The 21,298-nt window shown below is 46.3% G+C and overlaps 1 protein-coding gene across 4 annotated transcripts in view; it reads left to right on the forward strand.

The window, feature by feature from the left end:
• Positions 1-21,298, forward strand: part of FLNB (filamin B) — a 71,569-nt gene that overhangs the window by 11,984 nt on the left and 38,287 nt on the right. For all 4 annotated transcript variants that reach the window (XM_030501064.1, XM_030501066.1, XM_030501063.1 and 1 more), the window contains exons 2-8: positions 12,179-12,427; positions 13,404-13,501; positions 14,422-14,569; positions 17,501-17,619; positions 18,358-18,435; positions 19,167-19,329; positions 20,612-20,809. In XM_030501064.1, the coding sequence (XP_030356924.1) occupies positions 12,179-12,427; positions 13,404-13,501; positions 14,422-14,569; positions 17,501-17,619; positions 18,358-18,435; positions 19,167-19,329; positions 20,612-20,809 (1,053 nt within the window). The remainder of the gene's footprint in view (positions 1-12,178; positions 12,428-13,403; positions 13,502-14,421; positions 14,570-17,500; positions 17,620-18,357; positions 18,436-19,166; positions 19,330-20,611; positions 20,810-21,298) is intronic.

Below are 21,298 nucleotides of genomic sequence, written 5' to 3' on the forward strand. Positions count from 1 at the left end.
TGTACCATTAGTCCCATATGGTCCTCTTTAAGGTGCTCAGAGACCACCCATGCAGACTGTGCCTCTGCAGATTCACCACTGCTCTCCTGCTCATGAAAGCTCCACTCAAAAGAGGTCTGTCTGATAGTGGCTGCCACTGTTGGGTAAATTACCTGGGCCTCAAGCCAAGTGCCTATTCGTTACGTTAGCGGCTTGTAGCTGAAACCATATAAACACAGAGCTATCCTGTGTGGGATGTTAAACACAGGGCTTCAATCTCGATCGTGCAGGGGCGAGCCTTGTGCTATGTGCAGATGGAAGTGTGTTTACTGCTGGGTTGCACAAGTATACGAAAATATGTTCAAATGACTTCACTGCTTTCGTCACAAAGAGGGGAAAGCTTCCTCCTTCAAGAAGCAGTTGCTTCTTGAAGTATTCTTCACTGAGTATTTTTTAGTTAAAAGTTAGAAGAAAGTGGCCTTCTTCCTTCTTGGAGAGGCATGGTTGTGGTTTCCAGGAGGGGAGGGTGGGTGTCTGTATGTGAAAGCTCATGAAGAATTAACATCTAGCTGGCTTACACACAACAGCATCAAGACCTCTTCATAGTGGTCATGGAAAAGCAACAGTGTCTGCCAGGACTGCAGGGATGCACGGTGGATGCGTGTGTTTGTGCAACTGCCCTGAGCATCCTCACATCTTCTGTGCAGTGTGTGGTGTGGGGCTGCTTTCGATGCTGAGTACTTATGTCTGGATGTAAGTGAAGTGTTGAAATGGCTCAGATGTTGGATTTCCAAAGCGGCTGTTCCTATCTGCAGTAGGGTACAATTCCACATGTCATGGTTTAACCCCAGCTGGCAACTCAGCCCCACACAGCCACTCACTCGCTTCCCCCGGTGGGATGGGGAGAGCTTCAGAAGAGCAAAAGAGGGAAAATTCATGGGTTGAGATAAAGACAGTTTAATAAGTAAAGCAAGGAACTAATTCACTGCTTCCCATGGTCAGGCAGGTGTTCAGCCATCTCCAGGGAAGCAGGGCTCTGTCGTGTGTAACAGTGACTAGGGACAACAACCACCATCACTCCAATGTCCTCCCTCTTCCTTCTTTTTTCCCCAGCTTTATATGCTGAGCATGATGTCCTAAGGTATGGATTATCCCTTGGGTCACTTGGGTAAGCTCCCAACTCCTGTGCACCCCCAGCCTCCTCGCTGGTTGGGTGAGGGTCAGGAAAGGCCTTGGCTGTTTAAGTGCTGCTCAGCAATCACTGAAGCATCCCTGTGTTATCAACACTGTTTTCAGCACAAATCCAAAACAGAGCCAGTACAAGCTAGTATGGAGAAAATTAAGTCTATCCCAACCAAAACCAGCATAGCATGTTAGAGATTAATTACCTTTCCTATTGTTTCTCAGTGAAATGGTAGGACAGAGATAGCTTACCTGCTGATAAATTCTGGAATAACTTTGTCACTAAGCTACTGAGCATCTCTAACAGGGTATTCGTGCTTAAATACTTCAGAACAAACCTGTGTGGAGCAGTGCTGTAAGGTGCTCAGAATGAGAGACTATCAAAACCAAGACAAACCACAAATCTCTTGTGTAGCTGAAGTAACTGGCAGGGTATTTTCTGATGTCTCACCAAACTCAGACCACAAAGTATGCTCCAATCCTGAGCTCTTTGGTGCTGCAGTGTGGAGTGGAGATGGGTCGAGCAGTGCAGGGCTGCATGAATGGGGATTTCCTTCAGACAGCCCTGTGCACAGTGAATCACAGTCAGTACAGCAATTCTGGTTGCAGATGGAAAAACTGAATCTTGGTGTCTGTTGTGGCCAAGGATTTCCCCAAACAGTAATCACTTCTGATAATTTCTAATGTGTTGGTTTTGGCCTCAGAAACTCCATCCATTGCAGCTTTCGTGCCTGGTGTCTACTGCACAGATGATGATAGGCAGCCCTATCTGAATGGGCTCATTTATCTCAGCAGGATTTTACATGCTGTTTCTTATAACTATCTTGACCTACACCCAGTGTGAGTAAACATGCTCTTCAGTAATGCAGAGGTCACTCTGGTGTCTGGAAACCTCTGAATTACTCATTGCTCTTCAGCCTCACTGAGGTGGGGTTTTCTTTGCAGCTTCATCTCTTGCACCTTTTCCATCTCCAATGCACGCTGGTGCCTGAGGGTGGATATTCTTGTTGGTTCCCTGCACTGAAGCTTGGTAACCTTTAGTAATATAAAATACAACACAGTGCTAAGGACTTGTCACCTAATGCCCCTGCCAACCCTGGGAGGTCTTTGTAAGAACTAGCCAGGTTTTTAACCTTGAAGCAACCTGAGGTGACCTGGTGAGATTTAGGATTACCTTAATTCTGCAGAGGTGGTTACAGCACTCGCAGGCTTCAGAGACAGTTCTTATACTTGTAGGATTCTGACTCTACAGCTGCTTTTATCTGTGCAGCCTTGTTGATCAAGGCTTGGCTTTCCGCTTGTGGAAGCACACCGTGTGTTGTGAGGAGGTGCTGCTTTGTTTGTGTGTGTGAAGTAACAACCTCGAGTTTATCAAGACTCCCACACAAGTATTTTGTGCTAAGCTTAGGCAGCTTTGCATTTGACTAAAATTTTCATGTGTCTTAAGGTGAAACTTGTTTCCTGTGAATTGGGTAGTGCTGTTGCTGATTTGGGTGTAGCTGCCTGCTCTGATGGGAAGGCGAAGCCTTGCTGTGCCATGGGAATAAATGTACTGACCCCTGAGGAGCAGAGACCTGGCACAGAATCATTCCCCTTTCACTCCCATGCCATGCCCAGAGGAGGGAGGTGTAGTTTGTCTCCTGTCACTTGGTTTCAAAATCCGAGCCAAGCATTTCTCAGCAGTGTGGCAAAGGCAGGACGCCTCCGCTCCACCCCCCGCCTTCCCTCCCTCATTTAACAGAAATCCACTTTCCCGCATGTTCACTCCCCACTGCAGGGACTTCCCTTGACAAGTCATTCCTGAATGATTAACCAGCACGGGGGCAGCGTACGTTGCCCTGTCCCCATTGCTTCCTCGTGCTTCCCGGTGCTTCCCTCCTCCGGTGCTTGACCCTGGGGCGGGGGGGTGAGCGGTAGCGCGGGTCCAGGCCTGTAGCCCTTCCCACGGCTGATCCCATGCTGCCTGGCCTTTTCTGGGAACATTCCCAAGCTGCCTGTTGCCCGTGGGGTCAGTGCACCCGCTCTCTAGGATGCTGCCAGCCATGCTGTCCTGGAGGATGGGGGGGGTTGCTGTGCACTATGAGCCGGTGAGGAGCAGGAATGTCCCTTTGCCTGGTGAGGCATGAAGGGGCTGCAGCCCTGTTCCTGCCCCGCTGCCCGGCGGCCACTCGTTCCTGCCCCGAAATGCAGAGCTCTGCAGTCGAGGGGACTTAACAGCGTGGGGCGCATCCGCCATTCGTGGCAGAGGCGAGCCGCGGTGTCCCGGCCACTACCGGGGCCAGGACCGGCACCGGCGGGGCGCTGGGATGAGCTCAGCCGCGGGGAATGCGCGTTGCTGGGCGCGGGGGGCCGCGCTCACAGGGCCCATTGTCGAGGCGGTTTTGGCAATGATGTCATGGACGGCGGCGTGCCGCGGCAGGCCCTGCGCGCTTGGGACAGCCAGAACCCGCTTTTCCATGGGCATGGGGGGTTCCCACAGTGGGGAGCATTTCGGTGCCCCATGGCTGTGCCGGTTAGCGGGCCGAGGTTTCGGGGTCAGCGTGGTGGTGGCGCCTGGCGGGCTGCCGTGTGGAGCTGGCGAGGGGCTCGCTCGCTGCGAACAAAGCGGCACTCATGGAAACTTGCTGCTGTACAAAGGCTGAACATTCACACTCCCTTCTTTTCCCCTCCCCTGAAAAGGATCTGGAATAATTAGCGCAGCATTCCTGTATGTGGCTCGGCTGGGTATCTGCACCGCAGTCCTGCAGCTGCGAGCGGGGACCTGCTTGGCAGTGAGAAACCAAGTCTGAAACAGCCAGCGTGAATGGCAGCTCTTATTCTCCTGTGTTGCATCCTCACTCGCTGCTAATCCCGTCCCGGCAGTGTGCAGGCACCATGGAGCCCTCCATGTGCTAGTGGTGGAGATGCTTCCCAGGAGCACTTGTGGCAACAGTTGGATGTGCACTAACACTCCTGCCTCAGGCTTTTCCTGAACACAAAATCAACACTCTTACTTTCTCATATCTATAACTTGGTATATGGCTCTTAAGGCAACAGAAGCCCTAGGTGTGTTCAGACTGAAAGTATTAAGGAATTTGATCATAAGCCACCCACAGTTTGACTTTTTTCCCCACCCAGCCTAACAATTCCTCATTTTGAAATTCTTGACTTCTTCCAGCCCTCCTGGGTGTTTTCAGTTTCTCTTGGAGAAGCTGGGTTGGTTGCTGTTGCTGTTACACTGCTGGCTTTAACTTGCTTCATGTTATGCCTTTCTCTTATGGATGTGAGATGTAAGTGGTCTCTGGATGCCCATTAAGAAGTCGGGCAGAACTATTTTAATCTGTACTTCACTCTTTGAGCTTCACTGGCTTGATTCTTTTTATTATTTTCTATATTAAAAGTCTGTATGTTTTTTTTTTTTTCTTGCCAAACCTGCACTGAAAGGACTGGATTTGAACTTAATTTTACAGTTGCCTGTTCCACCTCATAAGAGACCCTTTCCAGAAGCCCAACGTGCACCAGTAGACAGTACAAGGTGGTGGATGCACTAATGGCCTGAAGCTCTCTGATCTGAATGGTTTCAAATCCAATTGAAGTAAAAACTATTTAAAAACCTCTGAATTGTAACGTTTAATCTTTTGAATCCTAAGATGAGTCTCACAAAGGAATCTTACTTTATTTTTTAATAACCAGACACACTGGTAAGCATAGAGGAAAATTGATTTTCATTCCCTTGCAAAAAATAAAAGCCTGTCACTTTTTCCATCCTTCTGCCTGTGCCCAGATCAAAACTCAGTTACTGTTCTTACAGCCCTCTAGTGAAATGGCATTCTTCTGAAAAAATCACCTTGGAAAAAGCTTAGTGGATCTGCTGTGTACATGGTGTATCACTTACTTACACTTCCTGAAGATACGCTTCCTCAGGTGATGAATGTCCTGAGTGAGGCTCATTAGTGAAGCTGGCCACTGGCTGAGCCTTGGCAGGGCACAGGAGCTAAGCTGGGTGCGAATGACCTGAAAGCATGTGGTATGCAGGTAGGCTGGATGCTGAGAAACAGCTCTGCTACGGGTCACAGCACTGGCTGCAAACACTGCTGAGAAGCAGGGAAGCAATGGGGCTAGAGCATGTTGCTGTTAGAGGCTGGCAGGTCACAGCTAGGAATCCACAAAACTGGCCTGAGTTCAGCTGCCCCGGTGCCAACTGTGTGCAATAAGCACAGCCTGTGCTTTTCACAGCCCAAGCTGGCTGCATGTGGCCAGGCAACAGCTATGGGCCGAGCCCCAAGAAGCTGCGAGGTGGACCTGGGCTTAAGGGTCTCTGGAGGAAATGGTTGCAGTATGTTCTTAAAGCACAGAGGAACCCGTGTAATTGATTTAAAGATGTATTATCCCTACAGAGGATGCCGCTAATGTCTTTAGCAGGCGTGGTAAGCTTGTGAACACATACTGTGTGCTTCAGCAAAGAATTTCCTTAGGCAGCTTGCTCAGCTCCATCTCATCTGCATACTTCTGTTTGGCATGCATGCAGTGCAGAGCAGAGCTTTCGAAGAGCTCTGGTCAGTGTGGAGTTCTCACTGTTGCAGAAGATTAAGCCCTAAAGAGAGCTTATTTTTTCTGTCCCCCAACTGCTATAACTGTTTAACAGTAGATGAGAATAATTAGAGGTGGGGCAATGCTTGGAAACTTCAACATATAGGGATTTAAAATTCCTACAGTGTCTACATAAATGATCCGTAACTGAGATGAACTTTGTGTGCTATACCAACTTCCTTCAATGTCTGGAAATAAGGACTAAGGGCTGCTGCTGAGACCGCTCCTTTGTGTGGTATTAAAGGAGCATGCATCTTGGGTTCTTCTTCCATATAGTGCATAAAACAGAATTTTAAGTAGGGAAAACATCAAGATTGGACAGAGTGAGCACTTTCAGAGAAGCTGGACGCAGATGTCGTGCAAAGATCAACAGCAGAACTTCTGAATGACTTTGCCCAGACTGTGAACAGGACAATGTTGACTGCAGCCTCAACCAAGAAACTGCTTTAAAAAAGAAATTTACCACTCAGAAGTTGCTTTTTCAGTCCTTCGTTTGTTTCACAAGACTTTGAGCAGTCTATATTGCTAGCTCAGTTTAGTAAGGAAGCCGTCTGCTTTGGTAGCTTATCTTGTTTCCACTAATTGTCCAACAGAAAATGACTTGCAGCTCTGCTCTAGGGCAGGGTTCAAGGAGCACTGCCACAGTTCTTGTGCTTAATCTCATGCAAAGCAGGCTTGCGCATGAGCAAAAGATACTACTCTCAAACTTGTTTGTAACATTGGTGGTTGTTTTTTTTTTTAATTGTAGAATAATTAGTTTTGAAGAGACCTAGTGAAGGTCATATAATTCAAGCCATGTACTCCACATAGAGGGTTCTCTGCTGGAGTAGATGAACTTGCAGCCTTCAAATCAATGCCAGGTTTCAGTTCTGGCACTTGCTCCTGGGGCAGCTGCAAGCACAGATACAGAGGACCAAGCTCTGCAGTGCTGGCAGTTTTCCACTTGGTGGGTTGGGTTGGGAAGTATTTTGTGGCCCAAGTCATAAAAATGACACACGTTTGTCTCAAGATGGTCGTATTGCTGGCTCAGGTTAGTCACGCTGCTGGCTGAAAGCTAGGCACTTTAACATCTTCCTTTGTGCTTTAAGGAGCATGATATTAACAGTCCAAGTGTAACATATCATATTAATTTTTAGTATAGAGCAACAATTATAAATCAGCCTGAGCAGTTACAACTTGGTTCCCTTTCAAAACTTGAGACTGGTGGTGTGTAATGCTGGCCTATGGAATTGCCATAATCCATTTTTTTGGGCCACTTGCCACTTAGTTAATAGGATAATAAAATGGTAAGAATTACAATCTAGACTCAGAGGTGTGATGGGGGAAGCAAACGAGCTCTGGTTCAGTCTGTTTTCCTCATCACCCTACCAGGCAGGCACTTAAATTCTAATAGCTGACTAAGAAGCAGGATACTCCTACATAAAACTTAATGTTGTAGGCTATATATAGGCTTTTCTTTTTCACAGAAGACTGAGTGCTTGCTTGTTCAGTGCTGGTGTTGATTCTGCAGAACAGCTTAAGCCTGGTCGGCAGGTTGTGTCGAGCTGCATCCCGACGCCAGGACCTCTCGGCAGCAGGCGGGCTGCAGCCTGACCCTGCAGGCGGCTTCTTCCTGCGTGCAGCTGGACAAGGGCTGCATCTTGTTTGATGGCAGTTGCTGTTTTGTTGACATTGGATTGCCATCGGGTACTGTTAGAGGAGAAAAGCAAGTTAGAGTTGGAGTTACTGAAGCTAAAATGCATGTTGAACAGCATAGGTGGGAATGAAGGTTTGTGTTAAACCCAAACTTGAGTGTTTCTGCTTTTTCTGCTTCTTGCTGGTTTAGGATCATGTGTCTAGCCATGATAACTTGCAGACCATCTGAAAGTGGTCACTAAAAGTATTAAAAAATTTGGAGTCCACAGCAGTGTGTCAGGAGGACTTGCATGTAACAGCCCAAAATTCTTTGTTCTAATGAAAAAACCCAAATGAAACCCTCAAAACCCCTCACTCTTTGGCTGTTCTAGATGGCACTTCTAAAGCTGGTTGTCTGTGTCTCCAGTTGAGCCGAAGTCCTCCCAAGTACTGGTCTGAGGCAGGTGAGAGGCCCTGTGGCATGGATGGATTCCTGCTTCATGCCTGGGCTCCCCATAAACATATGTCCTTTGAAAGTACAAGTGAGATGGTTGTCAGCAGGTATCCTGCTCCGGTGCAGTGGTGTGACTCACCTGTGCAGGAACTTTGATCTTCAAAGCACACATCTCTTACTGGGTACAGTGAAACAGTGAGCGAGTGTGCTCCGGCATGCATCTGAGTGCATCTTGCAGATGTCAACATAAGCACTGTAATGTGAATAAAGCAAATGATGCAGATTACTACACTTTCTCCGAAAGAAGTTACATTAAAGCTGTCTGCAGTGGTGCTGTGAAGAATTTGTTCAGCCCCACTAAATTATCTTGGCAGCTGAGATGCGACAGCTCGCTTCCTCCAAGCCACGGGAAGGCAGGGATCCGGCGGCTGTCGCCTGCCTGGAGAGGATCCTTTAATCTGCGGAAACTTGCCTGGTGCCATGGAGTAAACACACACTCTTCACTTCAGCTGAAAGCAGACAATTTGTTCCCATCTACCTAATTCATTGAAGCTGAAAGCCAAACACTGCTGATGGTGAAGGTGCGTCCTCCTCGACTTGTGGTTCTGGAGCACTGACCACAAGTGTGCCATCTCTGTGTTGTAACTTTACTACAAGCTCCACAGGAGCAATTGAAACATAGCTTGAAAGGCAATGTAAAGCTACAAAATATAGGTGGTGTGAGTAATAAGTATGCCTGAAAGTAATTGTAGTAGGAAAGCATCGTTTCAAGATCTGCTGTTGATGTAATCCATTTTCCAGCCTGTGATGGCCAGAAAAAGCGTCTTGAAGCTTTGGGAATGGCCAGAAAAAGCATTCTTGAAGGAATGGGGAGAATCCAATGGAAAACCAGCTGAGCTGGGGTACACAGCAGTGCCTGCAGTAATGATTGTTGGTGCTTAAGTGTCATTGGAAACACATTTTTTTTCCACTGTTCTAAAACCTTGGCAGTACTACACTGGCAGTGTGCACTCAAAGCTGGTGGGGGATGATGCAAATCTGGTTGTACTAAGAGGGTTTCAGGGTTCCCTGGGCCAGCGCTGTGCTCCTTGTGCAGGACCCGTTCATGGATGCTTCTCTTCCTGGGTGCCACTTTGATCTTAATGCCCAAGAGACGTTGAGGAGAATGCACTGAATGTTTTCGGTCAATTAAAAAGGCAGCAGTAAAGTGGAGGTTTTTCTGGAGAGGCTGAATGCTCAGGTGGAGCTGAGCTTTATACCAGTGCTTGGAAGCCAAGCCTGTTTTGGGCTGGACTCTGGTCCCTTCTTCACCATGGAGGGTCCTTTTATATCATGGTAGGGATTGTGAGCCAGGGCTTAGCTGTTGGTAGGATCCCCTGTAGCTGGGAGCAGGGTGTCTGTGGGAAGGGAGCGCGGGCGGCTCTGCTGGGTGCTGATAAGGTCTCCTGTCCTGCCCAGGAGTTCTTCTTCCTCCCTCCACCCCAAATGAAAGCAGACAAGCCCTCCTACAAGCAGGCTTGGAAAAAATTACATCATGAGATCCCTATGCCTGTCAGGAAGCTGGGAGGCTGTAAGAGCTTGCTAACTGTGCTAACAGCATGCAGTTGTGGGGATGGCACCAGCCCCAGGGAGGAAGAGCTGCGGTGGCCTTTTCCTGTCCCTGGGGCAGCGGTCTGCGGCTGGCCTCTCTGGACAAGGCTGATGAGATGGGATATTCTTGCTCTTGATCTGAAGCTGTCTTGTATACAGGCTCTGTTTCCCCAGGTCAAGGACCACTGCCCAGCCGTGCCTTCAGAGATGGTGATGGGGTGCTGAAGGAAGCTCTGAGCATGCAGCCGGTTGCTGCAGTAACCGCAGTGCGTCCCCTTATAGACATTATTTATGTGCTGTAAATATGAAACGAGCCATTCTTTATCTCAAGTAACGTGTGGGTAGCAGTGTGCTCGAGGTGATTCTGTCCCGCTGGCTTTCCTCCCTGAAAGTGCTGGATGGCTTTCTGAAACCAGTTTACTTGTAGCGTACTAAATCATTCTGCGTCCACTCCGGTAAAAATGCCGATGTCAGTGTAAATTTGAAACTGAAGCTCGGAGGTGTTTCTGGCGCAGGGATGCGGTAGCTGGCTGTACGCTGCAGTGCTGCGGTGTGAGCGGGTGGTCCTGCCGCAGGGATGCGGGATGGAGGTGCTGCAGGCACGGGGACTCACACCGACAGTCTGGGTTTTACATGCTGCAGCCATTAATTCCAGCTTGCAGAACTCAGGCACTGTGGTAAGCTTGCCGGCACGGCACTGGGTCTCCTTCTCATGTAAAATGCAGCTCTGCCTCCTGCTCCAGTATGAGTTCTTCCAAGAAAGCTTTTCTTAATAGATTGCAAGGGAGCATCTTCTCTCCACTGACCTGTTTGCAGCTCAATGCAAAGAGGGGGGAAATGGGTTACAGCAGGAGTGTTTAGTTGTTTCTAGGAGACAAACTATTGTGTGATGCAGACTTTTACCTTGAAACCTGTAATTAAAACCCAGCAGGGCTTAATTACAGATATCTATTGTGTATCTCAGACTGGATGTGAAATCATCAGTGAGCAGTCAAGTGGCAGACATTTATCATAATCCTGTAAGATTTGTCAAAACTGATATTAAAAAAACCCAATGCACGTAAAATCTAAGTATAAACCAGACTTTAACTATCCAGAGAGGCCAAACACACTTCAAGGTCTGAAGTTACAGTATTATCTCTTCAGGACATACCGCCCTATTGTGAAACCATGTAAATATTAACTACTTCACCCTAACATTGGGTTAAAGGGAACACACCCTGGTGCTTACTGTTCTTGGTGGCTATTCTGTATAATCACTTGTTTTGAAAGCCAGGAGATCTTTTTCTATTGATAAGATGGTATTGGGTTGCTGCTGTGGTTTCTGTAACTGAAGAGGCACAAGTAAGGCATGCTCAGTGGATGTTGGGCGTGGTGAGGCTCAGCTTGGAGGACTGTCTACCTGTTAACACTCTGAATTTGAACGGGAGTAGGCAATTGAAGTACTGAACACTTTTCTTTGGCTAGCTAGGACTCAGTAAGATCCCTGTGCATTCAGGTGCCATGAAAGTGAGTTTATACCACTGTACTTGTCTTTACTTCAGCATCTGCTCCAGGAGCTGGAGAGCAGAGAAAAGTTTCCAGGTCGCATGTAGCTTCTGTTGACTAAAAAGGGGTTTCTGCAACACTTTTCACTGAAATGGAGGAGAAAACAGAAAAAAGCTCTGCTGTTACCTGCTGCTGTGAATGAAAGGATCAGTCAGACTGAGGGCATCCTGAAACATTGTGGAAGAGCCCTGGTTTGGGTGAGCTTGGACAAACTGAAGCTGTTACAAGTGTAATACAACCTGAGTAGCAACTACAAGCTCAAAGGGAGTGCATTCAATTTGTCACTCACTAAAACCAAAGTAAATTGCAAGAGTATTCACAAAACTGTAGAGGTTGCTTGATAAGGTCAAACTAATGCTGAAAAATATCCTGCCCCTTCAGACAGCTTCTTATGACAGTCTGATCTTGATACCTGGCAGCCTTAGACTTAGCTGCATGGTGCCCCTTAAAGTGGAGCTGCAGCATGGCTGTTGTGGTGATAAACTTTTGCTAGGCTAGAGCTTAACATGGAAAAGCCACAGCTGGCTTTTCCTTTTCTTCTAACTCTGCATTTGTAGTGTGAAGGGACGACTCTTTGTGCAGGCAGGAGTGTGATGGTGCAAAGAATGCTCAATGGACCTCCACTGTCCACTTTGCTATTTGTGCATAGGTCATGATATAACTGTTTTTGTTCTAATTCCAAACTTTGGTTTTCCTGGACTTTATCATACAGTATTTTTTTTTTCCGTATCATTTTTAATGCAAACTATGCTGTGTGTGAGGAGGCATGTTGCTCTATATATATGTGGTTTCCTAAACGGTGCTTTTAGGGGTATTTCACCCCTGTTGGGATGCTGTTCTTGTGAACTCCATCACATGCTGTTTGGCCTCTTTCATAAGATACAAATGCCATTAAAAATAACAGGTGGCACTTATCATCCAAATGCAAAATACCAGAGAACTTGAACTGCCAATTCTTCTAAGCTTAATGTTGTAAAGCTTCAAGGGCAAGTCACACGACCCTTGGAGAGCGCTGAGCTCTCAAGACAGCTGGAGAGCACTGAGTCCTTGGCCTCCTTTCTTCCCTCCTGTCTAATGCAGGGCATGAAGAATGATGTGTCTGCTTAAGCAAGTGTCTGCGGTGACCGGGGTCACTTTTCTTGTTCTTGATTACCTGGCCGTGAGTGCAGGTGCAGTATTTTAAAAGCATGCCTCTTTCTTTTAGGGTGGGAAATAAACAGTTATATGTCTTTTGTCTTCCAGATAGTAAAGCCATAGTTGATGGAAACTTGAAGTTGATTCTTGGCCTGATATGGACCCTTATCCTCCACTACTCCATTTCCATGCCAGTGTGGGAGGATGAAGGTGATGATGATGCGAAGAAGCAGACCCCTAAGCAGAGGCTGCTGGGCTGGATCCAGAACAAAATTCCTTACTTGCCAATCACGAACTTCAACCAAAACTGGCAGGATGGCAAAGCACTGGGGGCTCTTGTTGACAGCTGTGCTCCAGGTAAGTCCTTTGCTCTGATGGTCAGTGTTTTCCTTGCTTGCGGTCCTCATGGCTGCTCTCCTGTTCTCATGAAGGAGGTTTTCGCTGCTGAGCTGGAAATGGGAGCGAGGCTTTCACAAAAACCTGAGTCCAAAGAGGCCAGCTGTGGGAAGCAGCAAGTTGTAAATGACTTGGCCAAGAGAAATACTGGCCTAAAGCAGAATGTGATTGCATTATTGGAGGCGCCAGGTCTAAGCTTTGTGTTGGGTGCAAGGGACAAAGGCGCAAATGCTGGCTTCTAAATGCAAGAAAGACTTGTTCTCACAGCAAGTGCCAACAACCTTTCAACTTCAGGGCGCAGCAGGAGGCTTCATGTGTTCTGCTGTAATAGGATTGCAGAGGGAGCACAGAGCAGCCAGAAGCTGTACACTGCCTGAAACTTCAGTGTTTAGCAAGCTGAGGCTGTGCTACTTAAGGCGAGTAACGTGATGAAGTGTGAATAAGGCACAGTTTCCTCACCTTCTTGTAAAACAGCCTTGCTAGTGTGATTGCTTACATTCACCTAAAGCAATCTGGGGTGCTATAGCAAGCAACTGAAATTTTGTTTTCCCAATTTGCTGCAGGAGAACCAGCGAAACATAAAGGATGGGTAGGTGTATTCATCCTGAATTTAGAGTGGTGTCTTGCGCAGCTTAAATTTAAAGCAGTGCAGTTGTGCGGCTGACTGACAAGCTATACATCTTAAGTTGATAGGCAGAGTGCGTCTTTCTGATGTTGCTGTTGCTGCCTGTGCTGTAAAGGCCCATGAAGATGCTGGCTGTTGTCTCAGAATCATCTCAGTGAGCAGCACACCGTCATCTTGTTTTGGCTACTTCTGCAATGTTCTGAATGTCTTTCTGTATAGCAGTTTAATACAAGTGGTAGAGTTTGTGCTTGGTTTCTTTAGCGAGGGAAGCTCGTTTGCAGATAACTCCTAATAACTGAAATGTGCTTGCAGGTCTGTGCCCCGACTGGGAGACCTGGGACCCGAAGAAGCCTGTAGACAATGCTCGGGAAGCCATGCAGCAGGCGGACGACTGGCTGGGTGTGCCACAGGTGAGGCTGTGCGGGCACTGGGATGCAGGCTGCCTGCGGGAGCACAGCGCATAGCTCTGTGCTTGTGACTAGCTTCATTTTAAACTGAGCCAAGCAGGTGAAGTTGCTTGGATGCTTCCAAAGGTTACAGTTTACTCATATGAAGTTGCTTGAAAAAGGGCAAACTGTAATGAAACACGCCATTGCATTTCAGAGCTCTGGTTGTAAGATTTTGTGTAGGTGAACTGCTGAAGGCAACTGGTGTTGCAGCATGTAGGGTGGGGAAAGAAGTGCACGTGGAGCGGTGCCTGCTCTGTTAGTCCATGGTGTGAGTTTCTTTCGCCGCACTGAATTCCACAGTTAAAAAAAACCAACCCTCACTGGCTTAGGAAATCACCTGCAAAGATGACTTTCAAACAGAGAACAATGTATTTGCAAACAGGATTGTTTTCATGCTGATAAAGTTGGATGGAATTGCTGAAGTCTCTGAAACTGTTGGAGCAGCCAGTGTCGTGGGAGCAGGAGAGGAGAAGAGGCTGGGCACAAGTTTCACTTTGCAAGCACTGCAGTTCAGAGCTCTAGCACACAGGATTTTGAATTGCTACTTATTTCAGTTTTAATGATCCCTATTTTGCTTTTTTGGGGGAACATAGCTACCATCGTCTTGCCTTGCTATCATTTAGTTTGACACGGTTTCCTGAGAACCCGTAATAATCAATGTACAAAAAGCCCCCAAACCACATTGGGGCCATAATGAGCTTCTTTATTATCTTGCCATGAGATAATAAATGGTGCTGTGTGTATCAAAGGGAAAATAAATGTAAGAAATTGCAATAGCATGTGGGAGTTTTGAAATATAAGACTGTGTCATAGCTGTGTTTCTGTGTTGACATGCGGTAACTAAGCACTGGTACAATATACTTAATTGCGCTGTCTTTCAGGTTATTACCCCTGAAGAAATTATCCACCCTGATGTGGATGAACACTCTGTAATGACTTACCTGTCCCAGTTCCCCAAAGCCAAGCTGAAACCAGGAGCTCCTTTAAAGCCCAAACTGAATCCAAAGAAAGCAAGGGCTTATGGCAGAGGTAAGGACTTGGTGAGCTTAAGCTGCACAGAGCATTTAACTCTTCAGAAAGCTGGGTGGGGTTTTTTGCTTGTGTTGAACTCCAGACCTACTGTAACTGACTTCAAAGTTTCACTTGTATACTCTTGGTGTGGTGCCTAGTTTCAGAAATACGTGGATATAGTCCAAAAGACACTCCTAGTTCTAACATGTAAATTCTCCAAAGTCTCTGAACCTGTTCTGCAAGCTGCCAGCTTTGCAGTCCACAGCTGGAAGAAGTAGCTTGGTACGGGGCTACAACAACCTTGGTGTGAAATTTAAGCCAGCAGTATTGCTGCTGACAGTCGTTGATCTAGCAGTGAATGCTTCTTGTGATAAAGCACTCCTTGAAAGAGGAAAACCTCGTTACATCTGTGTGTCTGAGCATGCTCTCTTGAGTCTCCAGTTTCCCAGACTTGATGGCAGATGTGTATTAGGGTAGACTAATTCTAAGTAAGTTACTTGTTTCAACTGGCACTGTGAGTGTGTAAAGGTGGGTTGTAACACTTCAAACATTAGATGGTGCTGAGCCTTTGTTGTAAAGGCTTTGTTTGCTAATTGGAAGGACTTGCCCATAGATGCTTATGCAACTATAGATCTACATAGGCATTCTTATTTCTAACTTACCTTTTAAATGGATAATTTCCTGTAACTTCTGATGTGGTCTACTCTAGATTGGAATACAATCACAACTGAATGAATAATACATTTTTACCTTTAATATGCTTGGTATGCAGCAAGACATCACTTAAACATTACACTTTGTTCTCCATTCCATCTTTTTTTTTTTTTTCTTTTTTTAAGCGTGATTTTCCATTGAGACTTACTAGTGGAATGAATGGACATGGACACTATCTGTGCACTGAAGAGCAGTCATTATAGTCAGAAGCGGGTTTTAGCACTTACACTGCTTGGGGTTTATGTCCTTCATTGGTGTCTTCCACAGTACATAGACACATTTGTCGGACCCTGAATGTATAGACTATCTGTACTCCACTTAATGTGTAAATGACTGATCAATCTGCCTCAATCTGTAAAGTCTGGCTGTAGTCATTTTCATATTCTTTCAAAAACTGGAATTACTTTGTCATCTGCTTTCATGCATACAGTGCTCTGGAGCCATTGTAATGTCAATTATGAAGCAGCTCTTCTTGAAAAATTGGTGTTTTCTCAAACTTAATTGCCAAAACAGAGTCACTGAATGTAATTGGCAGTTCTGACTGCTAACATACGTCAGAATGAAAGGTGACTCCAGCAGCAAAGGCTCACTACCAAACTGGGCAAGGTCTTTTGGACAAGTGAGTAACCAGTCTTAATGCTTCCAGAAAAAGGTGACTGCCAAGTATGAAGTGGGTCAGTCTCAGCATTGTTTATTATTGTTTTTCCATGTAAGTTGCTTGTAACCTCCCATCAGGAGTCTTAGTGGTAGCTTACAACCCTGGACACTGTGGTGATTTACTCTGAGGACTGCTGTGTGTAGACCTGATGTGAAATGAGCCTGCAGAGGTGCTGTGCAGAATCATGCAGATCATCATGCTGATGCACTATGAGTTCTCATTTAACCACCAAAGCAAATTTCTGATAAAAGAGTAAAATCCAGAAGATGCAATGTAGGATAAGAAAGTGCTGTGACTAATGCTGTCCTGGCTGAAGCTGTCTGCTGAGGATAAGCTATCCTTCTTGTTGTGCTTGCAGAAAGAGGGATACTTAACTCGAATACCATATCCTAATGCTTGTGTGGTGGACTGAAGATATACAGAGTGAATTTATAGCTGTTTAAACTAGATGATAATCTAGGGCTTAGTTTGAAAGAATGAATATGTCAATTGTTAACACCTTATCAAAGTGCTCAGATTTCCTAGTAAAAACATGATCTTCCTTGCACTGCTCTCAAGTTATTGTTTTCTGAAGATAAACAAGTTCAGGAATTCTGTTGTTCACAACCACTTCCTTTATAATCTATCAGACGTTGCACTTTCCACTAATTGTGCGATGGAGCAGTAGTGCCCACGGTTTTATGAATAAGCCAGCGAGTAATTCCCTTGGACGGAAGGGTATATGTGTTTGGGCTAGTCTGGAACCAGCAACTTTGGGAAGTTCTTCCACCCACTCAGTCTGACAGCATCATGACAGGTGTCATAACCTGGGGCTACATGTAGGGAGATGATGAAACCCTGCTGGTACATGTTTGCTGTAGCAGGCCCTGTGCTGAGGAATAAGGAAATGCTGATTAAAAGCGAAGTGGAAGTGGCACTGAATTGCAGGATTTTCGTGGTTTCGAAAGGTTCCTGCATGCCATTTGTACAGCGTTCACTCTGGCAAGGTAGTTCGAGCAGCTTTCAAAGAACAATAAATCTGAGCAGTGCCTGTACAGTTGAGTTTTGAAAGTGAAATAAAATGGGCCAGTATAGGTAAGAACAGTCTTGCTTTAAAAAATCTTTCACCCTTGGCTCTAGGGTAGCACCTTTACCAAAAAGCTTCCTAAAATCTATTTCCTGCCCTCCTTACCTGCCCTTCCGGCAGTGCAGGACCATTGCAGCATTTAACTGTGTGAAAGAGATCAGCTCCTACTGCACATATGCTGCTCAGTGTCAGTTGGGAGCCCACAAGCTGTGGAGTTTACCCTCCATACATTGCTCAGGCAAACGGGGTAACTTGCTTTCACCTGAAACCAGATGCCAGCTGAGTTCCTGACTCGGCCAGAGATCCCGAGATGGGTTGAGCCACAGGGATTCAACCAATTTTTACAAATGCTGGTATTGTAAGAGCAGGGATGATTGTGAGCGCGATGCTCTGGACAGCTGGTGCTGGGGGCTTGTGTGGGAGAACAGGTTGGACACTTGTTGGTAGCCTCCAAACTACCTTTTGAGTTTTGTAGCAGCAGCTCATGTACAGCTCTGTGTCTTTCTCACAGGGATTGAGCCTCATGGGAACATGGTGAAGCAGCCTGCCATCTTCACAGTTGACACCATCAGTGCTGGGCAGGGAGACCTGATGGTCTTCATAGAGGATCCAGAAGGAAACAGAGAGGAGGTATGTATGTTAAATATTTTGTGTGGAAAAGTAAAGCTGGTCTGAATGCTGAAGTTTTTTCAGTAACCTTCATCTTTCACAAGTGAGGTCTTAACAGATAAGTAATCTAAAAGGAAATTGCAAAATACTATCTATCAAAAGTGCAAGCCTGAAGATTTTCCTCATAATTGCCTTACTGGATGAACTTGAAAAAAATGTCACTATCTGCAATTAAGCAACACAACTCCAATGTCCAGTAGTTGTGGTGGTTTAGTTTGACTAGCCAAGTATCTATGTTTTTAGATAACATACATCACTAAATCACTGTCTGCCCTTACTCATTCTGCAAGAATGACTAAAGCAGCTATTTAGATGCCATGAATCATTTTGAGTTAAAATGCTGGTTTTAATGTTTATAGAAACTTTTCGTCCAAGTGCTCCACTTGATCATGTTACAACATTCCAGAAAAATACAGCTGTATGTTGGACTTCATGTCTCCTCAGTTTTGGCCTGCCTTAGTAGAGCAATTAACAGCAAGCGAAAGGGGCTGGGGTAGGGAGAAGGTAGTTTGCTTTGTCTCATGTAAAAACAAAACCAGTGGGGGTTTTCCGTATGAGAAGAGGAGGCAGCAAGGATCCCTGCTCCCACAGCAACAAGTCTGGCTCTGGAAATGGTTCACAATACCAAGCGCTACCCAGAGAAGTCTTAGGTTGGTGTGTGTAGGCACAGCTCAATGGTGCATGTGTTTTCTCTCCTAGGCAAAGATAACACCGTCCAGTGACAAAAACAAGACCTATTCAGTTCAGTATGTGCCAAGGGTTACTGGACCTCACAAGGTAGGTTGTGTGTCAAAAACCAGTATACTGTTGCTAAATGTGCTGCTCTCCTGGTTATTAACATGTGCCCCTGATGGCTGCCTGCGTACTGGCAGCGTAAGTCACTTGGGGCATCCTGAAGAAATGTAACCTGATGTGGCCTTAATTCTCCATCTAGCTATTGGTCTGCCCCCTTCTCAAGGGGCAACAGGGGGTGTTTGGGTATCAGGTGCTGCAGCTGGCTCTCCTCTCACGTGGGGCCACTTCCTGCAGCTCATTAAGCCGGTTTTATGAGCTGTCACAGACACAAAGAGGAAAGTATAAGGTGTTTCTTTGTTCATGATACTGTGCATCATAAGGGCTGTGCAGAGAAGGTTCCCCCCACAGCTCTGTCCCAGGATGCCTGCAGAAGCAGGTTTATGGGTGATCTCATTGCTTGGCACTAGCCCAAGTGGCTGGTCCCCACAGCCAGCTTGAAAAGATAAATGCAACTTCTGCTGCCACTTCCTCACTGGGTGGTGATCTGCCTCTTACTGGCACATCCAGATTCAAGCATCACCACTTCAAGAAGGTGGCCAGCAGTTCTGCTGCATAGACAGGATGAAGGTTGTGGGATGGATGGTCTCTGTCGCCTCTGAGGCATAGACTCTGTGCTAGGAATGCAGATGTCTGAACCCCTGCTTGGCTATGTGGCAGTGACACAGAGTTCTGCCTCTGCCCGGTGGGTCGGAGCTGACACTGTCTGTCTCTAGGTTGCAGTCCTGTTTGCTGGGCAGCACATCTCCAAGAGCCCATTTGAAGTGAACGTTGACAAAGCCCAGGGAGATGCGAGCAAAGTAACAGCAAAGGGACCAGGACTGGAGGCGACAGGGAACATTGCCAACAAGCCTACCTACTTTGACCTCTACACAGCAGGTAAGCAGGATGAATGAGTGCTGAAATCCTGCAGCTTTCTCAAACGTGAGGAGAACCTAAGCCTTGGAGGAATAAACAAACTGAAAAGTGGATGAGGATTTGCAGACCCATCAAGTTCAGAGGTGAAATAACAGCCAGGCTGCTCTGGAGACTTCAGCTGTATATGAAACATTTGAAGTATGGAGCTGAGCTGGGGCAGGAAAGTGCTAAGCATTACCCAGAAATTTGCCATGCACTTGCTGAATGACAGCAGGCAAGTTTCTGGCTGGTTTCTTCCCCAAACTCATTTTAAACAGGAATGTGAAATGCCCACCTCTGAAGGATGAACTGTGAGTAAACTGTAAACGCCGCACGTGGTCTGTATTTAGCTTTACAGAAAGAACCTGCCACAGTGCTGCTTTGAGTTCATACTTCAATGGCAAACTGGTTTCAACCTCTGTTGTAATTATTAGAGGGCTACTATCTTCATTAGGGCATCTCCATCAATTGACTTGATGCCTGTTATTAGGCCAATGCTGTAGCCTGGAGGAATGAGTCAGTAAGATGCTACAAATGCTAACTCATTTAGAACAATGTGAAACTATTTAGGGCAGTTACTTGAAGTATTTAAACACCAAAATATGCAGAGTAGCATATTTTAAATTGCCTTCTGCCTAAGGGTGCTTGGAAATAAAATTAAATGTGGTTACAGTGAGGGGAAGTGCTATGTTCAGCCTCTAATTGGGAGAGGGAGTGGTCTGAATCATGTAAAGACATGTCTGGCCTCTGGAAGTGTCTGGAAAACTGTTTTTGCTGCATGATGGGTTGATGTGAGAGAAGCAGGTGTCACAAAAGTGAATATATATAGTCCACTAGAGAAGGATCCTTGTCCAGACCATCATGCGCATTGTTCAAGCTCTTAATCTAAACTACTTCAAAGCTTGAAAAATTGAATTGACTGGTAAAGTTGTGGGCTACTGTGTGACAGAGGTGCTACATGGTGGTAGCAATAGGGTAAACCAGGCTGTATGTGTATTCAGTACTGTAATACTGTTGTGAAACCCTGCGGCTGGAGCAGCAGAACCCTGTCAGTTTGATGGCTTCATGGAGATGCCACTATCCTGTCTTGCCCTCTCCCCACTTGAATGTCTGGTTGCTGTCAGCAGAAGCTGAACATTTAGGCTGTGCCTAGAAATGGTAGCAGATGATGGCTGGCGGAGTGCATTGAGCTGGCTATGATCCTAAAGGCAATGTGTGTTGCTGTGGGGAAGCCAAGGCTCAGCTGGGCTTATTTCCTTTGCAGGTGCTGGTGTGGGTGACGTGAACGTGGAAGTGGAGGATCCTCAGGGGAGAAGCCTTGCTGAAGTTGCAGTAGAAGACAAAGGCAACCAAGTCTACCGTTGCACCTACAAACCTGTTCAAGCTGGTCCTCACATTGTCAGAGTGACTTTTGCTGGGGAGGCAATTCCCAAAACTCCTTGCACTGTTCTCGTTGGAGAGGGTATGCTTTTTAAAAATGCACCTAAATGTAGATGGTCACTTTTCTCCTTGGGTGTGATCACAGAATATGCTTATTCTTGCCTTGGACATCCTCTGTGCCTTTCAACACCTTGGACCTGATTCAGTGGGTCACCTGGGTATTCACAGGGAAAAACAGTGCTAACAGTAATACAGCTTTTGTTGCTAGAGTTTCCTTTCTGCCTAGACCTCCGATTAAGCTGCCCTTTATATTTTTTTGAAGTGTTTTATGCAGCTATGCAGTGTCTTGCTATTTTCCACCTTTGTTCCTCAAATGACTGTATTTACTGTTTTCCTCCTTAACTGACACCTAACTTGCTTTCTGTTCCACCCTTACGTGCTCCTATGCTTTTAGATCTCTGCTCATCTCTCCTGAGCTACCCTCCATTTGTGGAATTTTGGACTTCACTGCTAATGGCTTCATAGTTGGTAAGAGGTGTGCAGGATGCTTCGTCATGTGTGCTTTCTGTAA

This window comes from Strigops habroptila, chromosome 11 (genome assembly GCF_004027225.2).
Source record: "Strigops habroptila isolate Jane chromosome 11, bStrHab1.2.pri, whole genome shotgun sequence".
NCBI classification, from domain to species: Eukaryota; Metazoa; Chordata; class Aves; order Psittaciformes; family Psittacidae; genus Strigops; species Strigops habroptila.